This window comes from Pithys albifrons, chromosome 2, assembly GCF_047495875.1.
Source record: "Pithys albifrons albifrons isolate INPA30051 chromosome 2, PitAlb_v1, whole genome shotgun sequence".
Lineage (NCBI taxonomy): Eukaryota > Metazoa > Chordata > Aves > Passeriformes > Thamnophilidae > Pithys > Pithys albifrons.
Window position 1 is genome coordinate 63,230,547 of NC_092459.1, and position 17,296 is coordinate 63,247,842.

Genomic DNA, 17,296 nt, shown 5'->3' on the forward strand with positions numbered 1-17,296 from the left:
ATATACTATCCTACCCTCTCCTGGCTCTTTCCATCACCACTTGTGTAATGAAAATGCACTTTTAAGAGGTTGTCTAACAGGTTCCCAGTCTCAGCTTTACTTTTCAAGACTATGATAAGTCTGAGCATAAACCACTAGAAATCAATGATTAGATGATGACAAAGATGGTTCCCAGCACCACTCCAAAAGTAAGTTCGGAATGATACCCTACTCAGTCCAAAACTTCCTATTCTGTAGTTATTATTGCAAAAACTCTCTAAGTATAATGCTTCTAAGTATAATGATCGTATCATACAATAAAGACATTTCTTACCAGATCTATTGTTTTCACTGGAAGAAATCTGAAGGTCCGTAAGCTGTGATCCTTTTTCATCTGATTCTGGTGTGTTGATAGGCAGAGGATTAAAAACACTTCCAGCTGATAGTGTTGGAGTAGTCAGATTGCTAGTAACTGTGCCAATTGGTAGGACAAGGCCAGTAAAAGGGACATCCTTCATCGTCTCTTGCGCAATTGGTAATGGAGGCTGTACTAAAGCTGTAGAGAAATAACAAGTGTATCACAGTGATCATATATTCAAGCCTTCAGGATCAGTTTGGTAGAGGCTGATAAATCAAAGAAGTGAAATGAATTACCCTTAGTGTTACATTTTTTGATAATAATTTCTTATTCTCAACGAGCAATGTAATATTTAGGGGTTTTCTGCAGAGATCATAAGCTGCAGCATTCTAACATATTTTTAAATTTTAAATGAGTACAGTAGGAGCACTAAGCAAAACTAAATTAATACAAATTACTTGGAGATTAGACTACACCAAATAGCTCCAGTGACAGATACATCTGTTAGAGAGATTGAAAAAAATTGAACTATGTATATAAACAATAAACAATTTGCCATACATTTTTGTAGTAACTCCACGTTAAATATAATTTTGCAGTCAGCTTATAAGCTCTGTAAATATTTTTCTCAACGCCTGCTTAAACCAGCTAAGCAGTAACTTCTGCGTTGCTATTTTCCATTACACAGAATTAACTTGCTTTTAATTAAATAACAATGTGTATATCAAACAATTAAACTTTTCATAACACACAAAAAGTACTGGAAGAATCAAACCTACGTGTTGGAACAACTGGTGGGACAACAGGTGGTGGGACAACGGGTGGTGGGACTACAGGTGGAACTGGGGGAGGCATATAACCTACATGGAAAAAAATGACAAATAATTACATGGAAAGCAAATAAACTTATCCAGTAAAAGACTGCCTACATTATTTATCCTGAAAAGTTGCAGCACTGATGACTAGCAAACAAATAAGAGGCAACTGTGGTTATTGTTTTTAAAATCAACCCCATCTTTATTACAAATCTTCTACATATTAATCTTTAAAAGTGATTGCTGCCAATAATACCCAAAGAAGAAAATTAAGAGTTTCAAAATTTTCAAAAGCAAAGAGACTGATTTTAAGTATTTTAAAATTTTAATTTTTAGGAAAGTTGGGAAAATAAAATTGTGCTGTCGTTTCTATTCTCAACAGAATACACTGGTGAAAATAATACCAAGATAGATATAAGTATTTTAATCTAGTATGAAATTTAAGATTCAAAGGTCAACTCACTCAAACAGTAACCAATCACTGATAGAAAACTATGATGTACATAGCGGCATGCAAACTACACGTGGTCAATACATACTTTTTCATTTTTACTAACTTACCTGGAGGTGGCTGTGAAGGGTTGAAACTTGCTCTCAAGAAGGGTGGAGGAGGAATTGGGCTATAACCAGGAGGTGGGACAGACATTGTGACAGGAAATGCAGGAGGAACCAAGCTAACAGCAGGCACAGCTGGAGCTACTGGAATCTTTTTCATGGAAAGAAAAAACAAGCAGCTTCAATACTTAACAGCATTCATGGACATTAAAAAGGGATAAGCTGATTTACTTGCAATTCACATTAAGCACTAAACACCCAAAGGCTTCGTATATATTCTGGACACCCTGAAGAATTACATTGCATTCTGAAATGGTACCTACACTTCAGGTAAACAAGAACACAGGAAGAATCTTGTATTATATTTACTTTATTCTAAGATGTCCAGAAAAATACACAGTGAAACACTATCCAGGAATAAAAACTTATCTATGAGAGAGGGGTGAATGCAGAAACTCAGAGGGGAAAAAGGAAGGGAAATGTAGGTAATATAACAATTTGAGAGCACTTAGAAAACAGTAACACTAGTCTAATTAGAAAAATTTACACATTTTAGAACGGTACTAAAAAACTGAATTTAATGTATGTAATTTTAATGCTAATAATCTCGATGAAATCCTGAAAATTACTTAGTGTTTCTCAAACTTCTGTTTGAGAAATGTTGTTACAGTGCAGCATATTTACAAGTAATTAGAAGCGGAATAAATGCAATATATACATGTATATTTGAATATATACAGATCTGAGTGTACATAAGGAGATGGCTGAAATAAGAAGACGGAAGATAATTTTTAAGAAGAGAAAAAAGCTCAAAACTCAATGCAAGTAAATGCAAATTTATTCACATTCATTTAATTTTATGTTAGTTCAAGCACTGGAAATGTCTATACGCATTAGGAAAGATAAAACAGAAATAACACAAATACAAAAACTTTTGTAATAAGCAACTGCAAGAAACTGAAGATTATGCTCAACCATGGGAACCAATTCTACTCTAAAATATTTCAGAGATAAAGACAAGTGGATGCAGGACTTAAATAAAAAATATTTAAACACTTTAACTCAGCATTAAGGTTCACCTGAATTGAACAAAAGGTTTGCCCTCTAGTTTTGTGGGCCTTTTGCAAACGCAGACCAATACGAACCTGTAGCATCGTGACTGGTTGTGTGTAAGCTTCTGTCTGTGTTGTAATAACGGTACTCTTATCAACTGCAGCACTCTGCGTAGTTTGAGTATTTTCTTTAGCAGCCTCTGAGCTTCTGGCTGTTTCCCATTCTTTAAAAAAAGACATATTTTAATATAAAAATATAATTAATCTGTTACTTTTGTGTAAATATTAAGAAGCCCTCTTCTTTCTTAAACAATAAATATTTACCTGGTATCTACATAGATTAATTACAAATAACCCTCAAACTTACTATGAAAAGATCCAAGTGCATTTATTTATTATTATATATTTTAAAGAACATAAAATATCTTTAACTACCTGCAAAGCTGTTTAATTATGCCCATATACAACTGATTTTTCAAAACTTGCCAAGTTTTTTCACCAATCCTTCTGTTCATAATTTGCAATATAGAGTATGCTCCAGTCTTCTAAAACTGCTTAGCCAATAAGCCTGTGCTATCAGCTGGCTACTGTACAGTAAGAAAGAATCATCATGTTAAACAAACCTCACACCACCACCCATTCATTCCTTCTGACGCTTTCTCAAAGTTTTGTATTTCAAGTATAACATAGTGAATGTATTTCAGTAATGTTCCATGTTTTAATTTTTCTGTAATTTACACTCCATTTTTACTCAAAGTAAGACTGCATTTTGACCTGAAGAATTATTGTTGCTACTATAGAACAGTTGTATCTAGTGTTTAATTCAGCATAGTCCAGCCATTTGGTGCTAGATTTGTTTCAAGGAAATATACTACAAGTAGGTCTTCCACAAATCTAACATACTCTCCACTGGGTTTCAGAATAAGGTCTAACTTTACTCTTTTTCCTGTCTCTCTGACTTTATTGATAAAATACCATAAGGTTCTGCTAAGCTGTGCTTATCTGGACAAGTTCTAACTCCAACCTAAAGCTAATACTGGAATCTAAGACTTTTCACAACCACAAGCAGATTATCATTTCTAGACAAGTTAGTATTTTACATACTTGAGAAAAGAGTGCACAACAAATTCGTAACTCTTAAAAAATGCTAACCTTTATTACTTTGCCTAAGTTAATTCCCCTTTGTCACTGATTCCTCATTGTCATGATAATCAACTAAATCTAAAAACACAATCTAGATTTCGTTATTACAGTGCTCTTTATGTTGTAAACAAATAGCTAGAAAAAATTATGTAAATTAAGAAAGAGCATGTATTTCCTCAACAATAAATTTTCTGGGGATTTGCAACTACTAAAATAAACACATTTTCTAACCATTGGAACTGTTAATGTCTGTACCTGTATTTACTGTTTCCTGATCAATCATACCACCTTCAGCAAAACCCTCCAGATCATCCAATTTTACTTTCTCCCAAGGAATATAGGAAACTCCCAGATCTACATCCCAGAACTGCTTGTATTCTGTCTTCACACCTTTATTTAAAGCCCAGGCAATCTGAAAATAAACCCAAGGTAAACAATCAGGTTAAAGCATATAACCTGGGGACATAATATTTCAATTATTTCCTTCATGTTTCGGTCACTGCAGATCAATCTTCACTGTCTATTTATTCAAGTTTTAACCAGGTTTTGATTTTAAGTGAACTGTAGGAAGTTTACTTGGCCTCTGCAACAGGCTATGTGGAAGATTACATCAAAAAGCTTAAATTTGTTCTACATTCATTCTAACATAAATATGGGGAAATTAAAAACACAGTATATCAAGGATTCACCCTAAACCATCAAAGAAGGTAGGAAAAAACCCCACAGTATTTCATAATATCTTTAATTCTAAGACTACTATGAAATTTAATAGTAAGTGATTGACATGGTCATAAGAGGACTTAGGCTGCATGTACATAAAATATTGACCAAGTATTTCCTAATTACCAAATCATAACATCATTTTACTGTCTTTCATATGGCCTGTTAAAAGTTGCATTTTGACACAGAAAGAAAGCAATTTACACCTTATTGCTTCCTTCTTCTTCATATTGGACATTCGAATGAATAGCTGCTAAATGACAAGTCATCATATTAAAACTGTACAGTATTTGAAATGGACAGCATACTTTGATTAAAATCAACTTACCTTAATAATTTTAGATCCAATTTTATAAGACCCAGAACTAAGTTTCTGAAGAGCACGATAGGCATCTTGTCTATGTACCATACAGACATAGGCACAACCTCTTGGGGGAATCATCTAAGAAAAAAAAGCAGTTGTCTTGAGAAGGTGGAAAATCAGTACTTCAGATTACACAACTACAGTAAGTGAATAGTAATACTATAAAAGGAAAGGAAAGGCTTACACTGTAAACAGCTTGCGCAGTAATATTAAGAATTCTAAGCATCAGAAAAACTTATGAGTGATATTGGCAGGGTACATCAGTTATAACATTTTCACAAAGCAGGAGCAAACTGAAGAATGGGTGCTAAAAATTACAAGAAAGATTTGAACAGCATGGAACAGGCAAAACCCAGGAGCTATATTATGACAACTTAAGAGATGCAGAGGTTGCTACCTCGTCTTAAGCTCCAAATTCTCTGTGAGCTGAGCAATAACGTTTCAGAGAGGTGCAAACTAGTGATTAAAAGCATTGTTTAAGGGTGGAGTCCTCATTCCTGAAATGTGGTTTTCATTAGCTTGTTTTCATTATTTTATTACATGGCATGTGATCTTTGCTAGCTACTATAAAGTATTTTTACTATAAACTATTTATTATAAACTATGTTTGCCTCTGAAATACAACAGACACTGGGACATTTATGGTGGTTACATTATTTTCCTTTGAACTTTTTTAATTGCTAGTCTCTGCAAATCAAAATGAGACTTAAATGTCTGGCTCTGGGGTTGGGTTTTTTGACTTGTGAAGCTTATTATAAGATTCTGTGATGCCAGAAAAAGCATTCCTTATTAACTGCATTCTTAAATATATTAACATGACAGGAAAATACTAAAACTATTATCTGAAATGAAAGAAAATTGCATTAGATGCACTTTAAAACTGCTGAAGCAAGAGGAAACTTGCAAATTGCTCTCATGCAGATATGTTACTTTAGGAGAAAAATACTTTCTCTTGAAGCTGAATTAGAGGCAACACTGAAGTACTACTCTAAAGACCTAAATCTAAATTAAATAATGAGATTTGTATCTCCTGATCATAAGCATATTTTTAAGCATCACATTTTAGAATAAACATTTGTTTACAGTACAATTTCTTTTCCTCTAAATGTTTTATCCTGAAGTATAAAACTGAAGGAAGCCTCTGTTTGGAATGTAACCAAGAACAACATGGATACATATCAGTTTGTGGCCATTAGCCCAAGGAAATGTAATACCTTCCCCATGCCACATTACAAAAAGGGAACACATATAACTCTTTTGTTAAGACCCTGGGTTAAAAGCTGTATACATTGCTAGAGCTTGGGAAAAGCCTTTTTAACATCAAGTGTACGATCTTTAGTGCTTCAAAATAGAGTAGATGGAAACCAAGAGGCAAATATTATAGCTACAGTTTATAAACTATGATAAAAAAGTCTCCTAAATATGAGCTTAAGCAGCTAAAAGAAATTCAGAGGCATAAGGACGCCTTGAGTTGCTACTCTGTAATTCCTGAAAAGGAAAAACACATTTACTTACATTAATTGACTCTATTTGTCCAAATTCTTCAAACAAGTTAGTTAAATCTTGCTGTGTAGCCTTCTTGTCCACCTGACCTACCCAAAGAGTAGTACTGCAAACTGTCAAGAGACACATTCACATCAATTAAAATACTTATGAGCTTATGAGATGCTCTATAGCATGAATATAAAAGGCTTTACAATTACACAGCAATCACTGATCAAAAAAGCATGAATACTAAATCTATTACTTACTATATAAATACATCAACAAAAATGTTCAAGGTTAAATGACATCAAACATACTCACTACAAGTGTTCATTCTTGTTTCATTTTCTTTTAAACAAAATAGGTGTTTGAATAGAAATTAAAAACTAAAATTCTCTAGATTATCAGCTAAGATAAACTGTGTTATAAATTACTTCTAGAAAAAAAAAATTATTCTTTCTTCTATAAAAAACTCCATGCCTCCAGGATTTAAAGTCAAATTAACAAGGTAAGACTAAGTTCTAACTGGCTAGAAGCATACTACAGAAGGAACTTAACACTGCAGTACTATGCACTGCATTTTCACCTGAAAGAAACAGAAACTACAAATTAATTTAACTTGGGGAACATCCCAGAAAGACAAATTTGTCTGTGGCCCACTGAGCTGATAATGTCCATCATACTTCTGATTCTTGTCAATTCCACCACAAGCCCAGATCCCTGCAACTGCCTTCCAAATGCCTACCCTTCCTCATTGCCAAACATGAACTTACTGAAATGTGAGCTAAGACTTCCCTCTCCCGTATGTACGTGATTCTGATTCCTTTGGCTCCCAAATATTACCCAATCTATGTGTGCAAGCCTTCACAAACTCACAGCAGTTACTTCCACTTAACACAGGGTGATCTAAATCAGCATGACATTAGTGTAATATTGGTGGTTTTCCTCAAATATCTTACTATCCCGAATAATCTAGGACCTTAAAGGATCTAAAACCAGACAACCTGGACTTCTTGGGCTGCCCTATCCTGAACCAAGGAAACATTCTTTCTTCATCATCATTTTGATACACCACCTATCACTTCCTACACCAATCCTGGTGCTACAAACTGGAAAACAGAGTTGTGCATTACTCTGTCAACTGGCATTTTCAATTGACATCAGTACTCTGCAGTACTGAGAATGACTAGTCTGAAGATTTGGCTTGCTCACATGCTTGTAGATGGCTGTTTTGTATCTCACATTGTTAAGCTCTATGAAACAATTCTTCAGATCTCAGCAAGTGATAAGAGTGGCTTTCACTGAAAAAATTCCATGAAGTAGAATGCTTGTTGTTGGGTGAATTACCTATTTATTTACTTATTTACCTCACCCCAAAGTTTCCACACTTCACTTAGCCTTCTTAGTATCTTTACACTTCACAGGACACCAAGTGCTGCTACTGTTCTTCACATTACTTAACATCTCTCTCTCTCGGTTCCCAACCATTCTGATTACAGCTCCCTGCTTTGCAGACTACTAGGAAAGTATACACCATTAAGACTGATTTGCCTCTCTTCGTTTGAAAAGCCAGAGAGGAAAAAAAAAGCATGTAAACTGTAGCACAGTCCCAAGTTTAAAGCCATCTTGGAATAATGTAGAGTATTAATGTGAAGAGAACACAAAGCTCTTTCACTTGCAAAAAAGAGTTTTGAGCTGCTTATCTTGTCAGATAAACTATATAGTGTTAAGACACACAATAAATGCAAAACTACATCAAAAACTGGGTACTCAAAATACATTTCCTTTGATTTAAGTAACTGGGTGGATAAAATTCTTTTTCTCCTTACTATCTTCCTTTTTTTTTGTATATAAATTCTCTATAGCAATGACACCACTGCACTCTGCAGAGGCTGAAATCCAGTTGGTTTTTGAATACTTTTTCAAGATATAACCATTATGGTGTCTTACAACAGCAAATTTCACTCGCTTTGGCTCTACTTTCCTTAGAAAGAACTTTGAAAAACACTGTAGAAGTTTTAAAACATGGCCTCTAAGATATCCAAAGTGTTCAAAGTGTATACCACAGGTTTTAACATCTTATCAGTGTAACAGTTCTCAGATCAAGCACTGAACATCTTCAAATGCCCCGTTAAAGACAGCATTAAAGAGAAAGCTGATTGTAAATTAGGGACAGCCCTGCTGCACTTTCTTAAGAAGAAAAATCATTGGTGCAATGGATGCTGTAAAAACAGCAAGAAACATCAGAAATGAAACTTGTAAGTAAGAATATGGTTACTGTATTTTGCTACAACACTTTAGAAAAAAACCTTGTTCTTTCATGAGTGACAACAAAATTTTTTTTCCCTTTAATCCTACATTATTAACATAGTAAGCAGGTGCCACTTACCACTTAGTGTTTTTGACCGTATGGGAGGCAATCCCTTTTTCTGACGTTCTTTTTCCCTTTCCCTAGCTCGTCTTTCACTGGAGTAGGACCGAGATGACTTTCTCTTCCTTTCTCTTGATCTTGAGCGTGAACGTTTTCTGTGTTTACGTTTACGAGAACCAGACCGTGATCTAGACCTTCGTTTTCTTGGTGACCTACAAATTATATAATTTTAGTATGCAGAGTTAAAAAAATATTCTAACTTAGTTGTCTTTTAACTACAAACTTCAAGCACTACAGAGACATTTCCATTATATTCACTCAAATTGCTTTAGGAAAAAAAACTTAATGCCATTTCGGTGATGAATAAAATATACACCCTAAAGCAAAGCAAAACACATTCAAAATGTTCTGTTCCACTGGCAAAGAAAGCCTTTTCTGTTACCTGAACAGGTCTTAAAAAATTTCAGGTAAATGAACTGTCATACAGAAAGCCTACAGCTAACACACAAATGAACACTTATTTTCCTTGACAAAAACTGCTCATGAGCATTTTGGAAGATACAAAATTGAGACTGACAATCACAAATTGCAACTTTTTTTTTCAAAAAACCTTAATTTACTTAATACAAGCTTATTATAAAACCTTGAACGAGATCTTGAACGAGATCTTGATCTTGAACGAACAGTTGATTTCTTTTCTTCTTGTTCAAAAATCTCTTCTTCAGCAATATCCTGAGCTTCATCTATATCCATGTCCTGAGGTCAGACATAAAAGATGTTCAATAACACTTAATAAATATACTCATAATATATATATGACTTGAAATCATGTTAGCATGTGTTTTCCTTTCAACTTCTGTAATCAAATTTTAAATAGTTTTACCTGTTGTTGAATATCCATTGAATCATCAACATTTGTTTCCACTTCTAAAAACTGCTGTTGACTACTCCCTTGTGATGGTGATGCAGAGTGCTCTGAACCAAAATTTCCTTCTTGATTCTCCTCAGGGCTTGCCTAAATAACAGGTAATATTCAGTAAAATCCTTCATAAATAAAAACACTTACTGTGTCAAAATGTATTATCACATGGAAATAAGACTACTGTAATACTACTGTGACTCAAACAGTATTTATCAAGTTTCTCCTATTTGCCCACTTCCCATTAATATGAAAGCTGAACTGGATGTCACTCTACTCCATTCCATTTTTGGTATCATCCTTAAATACAAAATTTAAAAAATAGTTAACTAATATTCCTGATTATAAAAAAGATTAGTATCTGTTTGCTGAATCAAAAAAACACAGCACACACAAAGTACATGATTCAATTTGTTGCTCAATCCAACTGGCTTTCAAAGCAAATATTCACAGGACAAACGTAGCCATATGTACAGTGACCCTGAAAGATACCCACTTGTCACCCATTCACATGCACTAATAAATCTTATTTTGATACTAATATAATAAAAATATTTGCAATATCAATTGAACTAGTTTAAAAATTTACATTAGTCCAAACTTTCTTGCACTGCATGATTTAATAAGTGCTTACTAAAAGATAAGTGTGTTATGTCATTTATGCCAATGTACCAATTACAAAAGACCTAACAAAACATGCAGTTCTGAAAAGCCGCCAAAACTAAAAAATGTAGAATACTAAATGCATTGTTGATTTGATAAAGAAAAAACTGTAGTGGCCTGTACATTGCCTGAAAATACAGATTTGGAATAAATATCTCTAAGATACAAAATAAATTCAAGAACTAGAATAAATGAAAATAAAATACTCAGAAATGCTACCAGGAAAATTTTGAAGAGCTTTTAATGAATAATTTCTCAGTAAATATGTGACTCTATTCTTTAGCTCAGATTCTTTGACAGAATGAGATAGTTATTAGACAAGACATAAAACTTGGTGAGAAAAATGAAGTTATCTGCAATATCTATTCTGTCTTTCCTGTAGAAACAGAGCATAATCACTTCAGTGCTCACCTTATTCTTTCTGACAACAGGGGAAAAGCTTTTTTCCCCATGTAAAAGCCCATAGTTCAGCCACTCCGAGCTAAAGAGTACTGTTGCTTAAGAGAAGCAAAATGTACACCCACACATTTAGTTGTGGGTTTTCATCTGCTTTTAGCACTTTTTTACTCTTATTGCACTTTGCAAGTTTCTCTTAGATGGTCATCTAGTGACAAATGCTTTCATTATAAGAGAAGTGTCAGCCACAAGACCATTTTTTTGTCCTGAAGTATGATTTATCAGTGGAGAACATAATTACAACAGCCACAAGATGGAGTTCTTACCTTTTGAGGCTGCTGCTGCTCCAAAAGCTGTTGTCTGAGATGTTCTAAATTTTGTTGCTGTAGCTGTTCAGCTAGTTGGTGAAAAAGTGAGTTGTTCACAGATTCTGGTACTAAAGGCCTAAAAAGAAATAATTTAAATAAATTTTTAAAACCCCCAAAACACTACAGGCCTTCAAAATTGAGTTTCAAGTTTAAATAAGGTAAAATAATGAGGACAATGTATCTAGTTCCACCTTCTACTATTCATCATTATCACATTAACTCTATAGCAAAGCAAAGAACATGCTAACTTTAAGATAAAAGTCAATGAAAATTCTGTCACAGAGACTTACAATAAAATGTATGTGTTTAATTTCAGTAAACTGTCTTTCCCCTTTCTACTCTTTTAGTGTACTTATGCTCTGAAATAAACATTTTCCTTATTTAATCCTAATGTTGAACTAGTCTCAGGCAAACTTCAGCATTTTCCACAAGAAACATTGCTTGATCTTACAGTTGGGAAGTGGGAGTTTCCTTTTTAGGCTCTTCATTTTGTTCAGATTCTTCCCCAAAGTCAAATCTGTCCATTAGCGTCTAGGAGAAAACAAAATAAGCATTACTGAATAACCTCTCACATGTCCATTTACGGGTATTCACTTTTCAAAAGGAAAACATTCTTACTTCTCAACTTAAGTAGAAAAAAAAAAGTTGGGCAAATAACCTTAATAGAAAATTAAATGTCATACTGCTACTGCTACCAAACTCTTGAATGCATCAAATACAAATTTTGTCCCTGGCTTTCTTGAGCTCTGCTGTTACAAGCAGAACCACATGTTCTTTTCATAGTAACTTAACAGCTTAAATAAAGATTGATTTTATGTAATGGTACCTTTAATTAGAAGAAATTACTATGAAGAGGCCAACTATTCAATCCTTTGGCAATCAGCAAACTGCTCTGCTCATATCAAGAGAAGACCTACAGCTTGATTACTTCACAAAGAATTACTGTATTTTCACACATGTGTCATTTAGACAACCTGAATTCCTTCAAATATACAGCTCCTTGAAAACAACTTCTCACACAGTCTGCAAAGAAATCAAAGCAAGCAGTTTTCATGTAAGAGGAAAAAGCCTTCTGAAGGATATAAAGGTATCTGACAGAGAAAAACTTGGATATTCCTGTTTAATCTGCAAAGATGTCTACATGGAGTTCTGCTGAACTAAAAAAGTTTGTTTATTAATTTTAAAAAGCCCAGAAGCATTTTAGTAGAGTTTACTTTCGTGAAGACAAACCTAAGGAACACACATGAAGAAATACAACAAATGTTATTTGTCAGTGAGATTGCCTTTTTTTCAGCAACTATTTATTGACAGAGCCACGCTAGTAAAGCCATGTCCATGCATCTTTACACCTTGGAAGTTTTCTGAAAAGCAGAACTAATGCTATATTACAAACTGGCAAAACCTCTTCTCAAACCTTAATTTCAGAAGAAAAAAACAAGAGGATAAAAACATAGGGCAGTCATTTTATAATACCACGGCAAAAACATCTTCAGCAACAAGCCATGATGATTCTACAGCCTGTTTTCTTTTACACAGTGCTTTACACACTTTCAAGTAATGGAAACCAGCAAGAAGAATAAAGCATAAGCTAAATAGAAGACTCATCAATAAAGCATTTTAGAACTACTTATTCCAATGAAATAATCTAGTATTTCCAAAAGCAGGACTGAGTATGCCTCTGAGAAAATACAGCAGAAACACAGACCATCAAGCTTAGGTGAAATGGCATGCTAAAAGCCAGAACAACTTTCACCATATATATCTAATCCACTTAAAGCAAGGTGACTGCCTTTTTTCTTTTTATTGTTCGAATATTTTCCAGTGAAGCACTTATAAAATGCCGCTGCTCTGAAAAAAACATATATTTTAGAAAAGAAACCAGTCCTAAATTTAAAATATTAATCACCATGTATCTTTCATCATGACAAAGTAAAGAGGAAAATAACAGAATATGTACTATTTATACATCTGAGAAAATAATGAAAAGAAGTCAACAGTTCATGATATGCAAAAGAAGCATTTAATTAACTGAGGCTAGAGAAAACCAAAGAACTTTGAGCCAAGACAGGTAAATGTGAACCTTAATTTTGGTTTGCATTAAAGTAACAAATTGAGAAGAAAAATTTGAACTGAAAGACGATTTTTACATAGTTTGTAAAATAATACTCTACAATAAAAAAAAATAGAAATTAAACCAAATAAAATATTGGATATCAAGTTTAATGTACCAGATACACACTTGTAAAAAGCACAAGACTTTCCATGAATATGTTCAGAAAAAGCAACAGAAATTATTAAAGACATGAAAAAAGCTTTTTAGGCAAAAGGAATCAAAATTCTTATTAAGAATTAGGATATTCTCTTTTGAATTTAAAATAAAAGGAACAGGTCAAATGCATAGGAAATGCTGATCAAAAACCTTTACCATGACACAAGAGTATGGTTATATAGCAAGATCAGAAAACACGCACATTTGATCTTGCCAAAACACATTTTTACATAATTTACATGTTAATTTGCACAACTTATTACCACAAGATACAATAGAGACTGAAGAGCTTGAAAACAAAGGATTGGAAAGACTGACAAACGTATAAAGAGTAGGGGTTTTTTTTAAAAAAAAAAGATGGATATTTATGTATTCATCAAAGTATTTTCCTGCACTACTTATATGTGTTGTGCAATTCACCAACATTATAGCATGGAATGAAAACTATGCTTTGGATTGCAATACTTACTGTTTGTTTATTTCTCACAAAGGCTGCCTTTTTTTATGGCTGTATATAAATATCTCATCAGAATGTGAATTCCTTCAATTTGCTTTATTTAAGCTGTCCAAAATTCAAGACAGCCACATGTATGAGTTTACCTATCCATGTAAATGCTGAAATTGAAGTCTGAGGAATAATGTCATATTCTTATTTACTTTTTGTATATAAACATTATGGTAGTCCCTATTAACTGATGCATTCATTCCCTGGGATTGTACCTTACTCAAGCTGATGGTTACAACTCTGATACAGGATGAGTACAGGACATTTTTTTCCCGAAATATTCTTACAGCCGCATTTCTTTCATTAGCAATGACAACTCTTAATTACAAGATAAATTGTCCTAAATCTTTAAACTGAGTGCTTATCAGTCTGAGCAGCTAATTTCCTGAAAAAGAGATTATCTGTGTTAAGAAAAAAAAAGGTTTTTTGCTTCTCCAACTTCCTTATTCTTCTTATTTATTCACCCCAGGACTATCCTACAGAGATTATCTACTCACAAACTATTTCTTCCAAAGATAATAGAACAAGGTTTATTTATTTTTTTTATTTCTTTATTAATCTTTGAGTAGAAGTTCTTCCTTTTTTAATTTTACTCGTATTATATTACTATTACTGTAACTGCCACAATGGTTATTGCTACCTCGCAATCAATTATATTAGTTTTCTTAAATTCCTGCGTTGTGGTTTTGGGGGTTGTTTGTAGTTTTGTTTTAGGATTTTGTTCCTGGTTTTGATTTTTTTTCCAACACAAAGTTTCTTTATCTACAGGCTTTGTTCATTTGGGGTTTTTTACATTCTGACATCCTTTAAAAAATGACACAGGTCTATAGTCTTTACAGTCACAGACTTACTTATTCAGTGAAATCACAAAGAAGTTTTCTTGGCATTTAATTTATAATGTAAGAAAATTACAAATTCCACCACTTTACTCTTCTGAGAAAATGGTGTATATTAATTTCTGAGCATTTCCCTTATATTACCTTGTAAGAAACAATTCTCATTGCTGTAGTACAAAGGGTGAGGAAAAATAGTAACATTGGCTTAACTTTGCTAAATCAAATCATTACCATATTCAAAGACTCTCATGGGTCCTTTCCAACTTCAGATATTCTATGAAGTTCATTTAGCCCTAAACTCATATAAAAATAGTATTTCATTTACACTACTGTGTCCAGACCTTTTCTTTGCATTTTCAAGATACGGCTTTGTGACTTTATAGTATATTAATGTATTTTTAACATTTCAAAAGTAAAACAATAAGATCCAAAAGAACTTTTCACTTACGTATACTTCAATAATAAATACTTCTTCAAATTTCTATTATTCTACTTCTACCTTATTAAAAGAGACACTCTGATCCAGTGGATTAAGTGTGTTAGCAGCAGCAGCCGCAGCTGTAAGTTGTGCTGTGAGGGCCTGTAACTGAACGACAAGACCAGCATCCAGGGCTTGAAGTAGCGAAGGCTGAGGTTTCTGCTGCTGTATCTGCAGTGTCTGTATCAACTGCTGAAGCTAAAAGATAAAAGATTGCAAACACACTCAACAAGATTCTTTTTCTTTAAAGCAGAAAAAGAAAGAACAAGATAGTCTTTTCCCCATCCAGTTAGTAAAACAAAGCTCAGGAACGCAAGATCACTAACCTATGCCTATTATTTTGTCTTAATTTGTTTTATTGTGCAGCAAATGTTGTTCCTACTTACTGGCTAATTTGTTTTCTGAGCTGATAAGACATGCAGATGTCTTTGTCCTCCTAACTTGCTCTAACAAGCTGCACAATGATCAGTCATCACTCAGCATTTCCTGCTTTCTAGGGTTCCCCCACTTCTGTTTCTCCAGTTTGATTCCTTCTGACTTGAAAAAAATCTGTTAGCCTTCTCCAGCTTTCTAAGGGCCCACCTACATTAGGAAAATCTGTACGCTGTAATATTTGTAGGAAAAATAACTGCACTGTGGCAAGCTCCATTGTAAGCTGATGCAACCTGCCTCTAGGAATAGCTTGCACTGATGTCTCTGGATTAGTCACAAGCGAAATCTCATGGTGAAACTCAGGTTTGGGCTGATACGATGCAATTTCCCTGTTATGTTACCAAAACATCAATGGCAAATATACAATCCAATTACCTGGTGCACCTTGATTTTCTTACTAAAAATTCCTATCTCTATCTAATCTTTTACAGAAGCTGTCCCAGTGAGGAAATAAAAGTCTTTTTCATGCACAGATCAATTTATCTGTTGTATATGGATGCTTCCACGCTTCCCTATCTTAAGAAAACGGTACTAACCTTATGGAACGAAGCTCACCTAAAGCACTGTGGAACTAAAGGAAGCAGTCCTTTGATATTCCATGAAGTAAACCTCTGAGGCCTTCCTTATCTTAGGTGTTTGTGGAAAAAAAAGTTGAGCAATCCCAGCTAGTAAAAACTATGCTGACATTAGTCACTGACTGCCCTTACATTTATATTCCAGCTCCTTACTGGGTTCCCCACTGAACTCTTAGAGGCTTCAATCCCTCCCTTCCTACTAGGCCACACTAGAAACAGCAAAAACTGATTATGTTGAACTTCTTTTCCACAATGCATCAAAAATGTGTGACCCTTTTTCAAAGTGGTTTTACAGTTACCTTCTGACAACATGAAAGAATTTTTCCTATTCTTTTAAAAAACAGTTACACAGATCCCTTATAGAGCAAAGCCTGTGAAAATGTTTCAATTGTTGTTCTACCTCAGTAAGAGCTTTCACTGATTACTGCGATGAGCAAAGCCCTCCCATCTTCGCTGATCCACAAAAGATGAGAAAATACAGCTAGTTCACCTTGTGCATTGCTCTGAGTAGGAAGGAATCAAACTGAAGAAGCAGAGATGGAAATCCTAGAGTGGAAAAATCCTGTGAGATCACCATTCTTGCTGTTTTCACATTCTTGTTGGTCACATCTTTCTTAGACTGCCCTCTCCTATGTCTAGACTCTCAATTTACCTGCATGCATTCTCACCCATAAAACACAATTCTAAGATTAAATAAAGGTCTTTGAAACTGAGGAGTGGGGGAAAGGCTGTGGCAGACAGAGTGGCTTGGAGAACAGGAACACAAAACATGGACAGCATGGAAGCAAACGTCATAGTTCCTCTACCAATCCTACACATCTGCACGTACATATTTCTTGTGTACCTGGTCTTCATATTTCTGCTTAAGACTTTAAGATAAATATCTGTATGTTGTTTCTTTGTGATCTGCTGTCTTAATTCCCTTCTCAGCTTCATTTTTAATCTTGCTTTATCATTTTCTTTTTATTTAGGATATTCTCTAGGCAATAATCTTTAAAACTGCCTTGCTAACT

General features: G+C 34.1%; 1 protein-coding gene across 3 annotated transcripts in view; it reads right to left on the reverse strand.

Moving 5' to 3' along the window:
• The window catches only part of SCAF8 (SR-related CTD associated factor 8), a 90,496-nt gene that overhangs the window by 39,798 nt on the left and 33,402 nt on the right, over positions 1-17,296 (reverse strand). For 2 of the 3 annotated variants that reach the window (XM_071549273.1, XM_071549272.1), the window contains exons 7-19: positions 15,298-15,474; positions 11,640-11,719; positions 11,147-11,264; positions 9,726-9,857; positions 9,486-9,598; positions 8,861-9,054; positions 6,502-6,602; positions 4,951-5,064; positions 4,158-4,314; positions 2,853-2,983; positions 1,714-1,858; positions 1,117-1,197; positions 314-535 (exon numbers count right to left, since the gene is read on the reverse strand). In XM_071549273.1, the coding sequence (XP_071405374.1) occupies positions 314-535; positions 1,117-1,197; positions 1,714-1,858; positions 2,853-2,983; positions 4,158-4,314; positions 4,951-5,064; positions 6,502-6,602; positions 8,861-9,054; positions 9,486-9,598; positions 9,726-9,857; positions 11,147-11,264; positions 11,640-11,719; positions 15,298-15,474 (1,765 nt within the window). The other variant, XM_071549274.1, reaches the window with a different exon arrangement.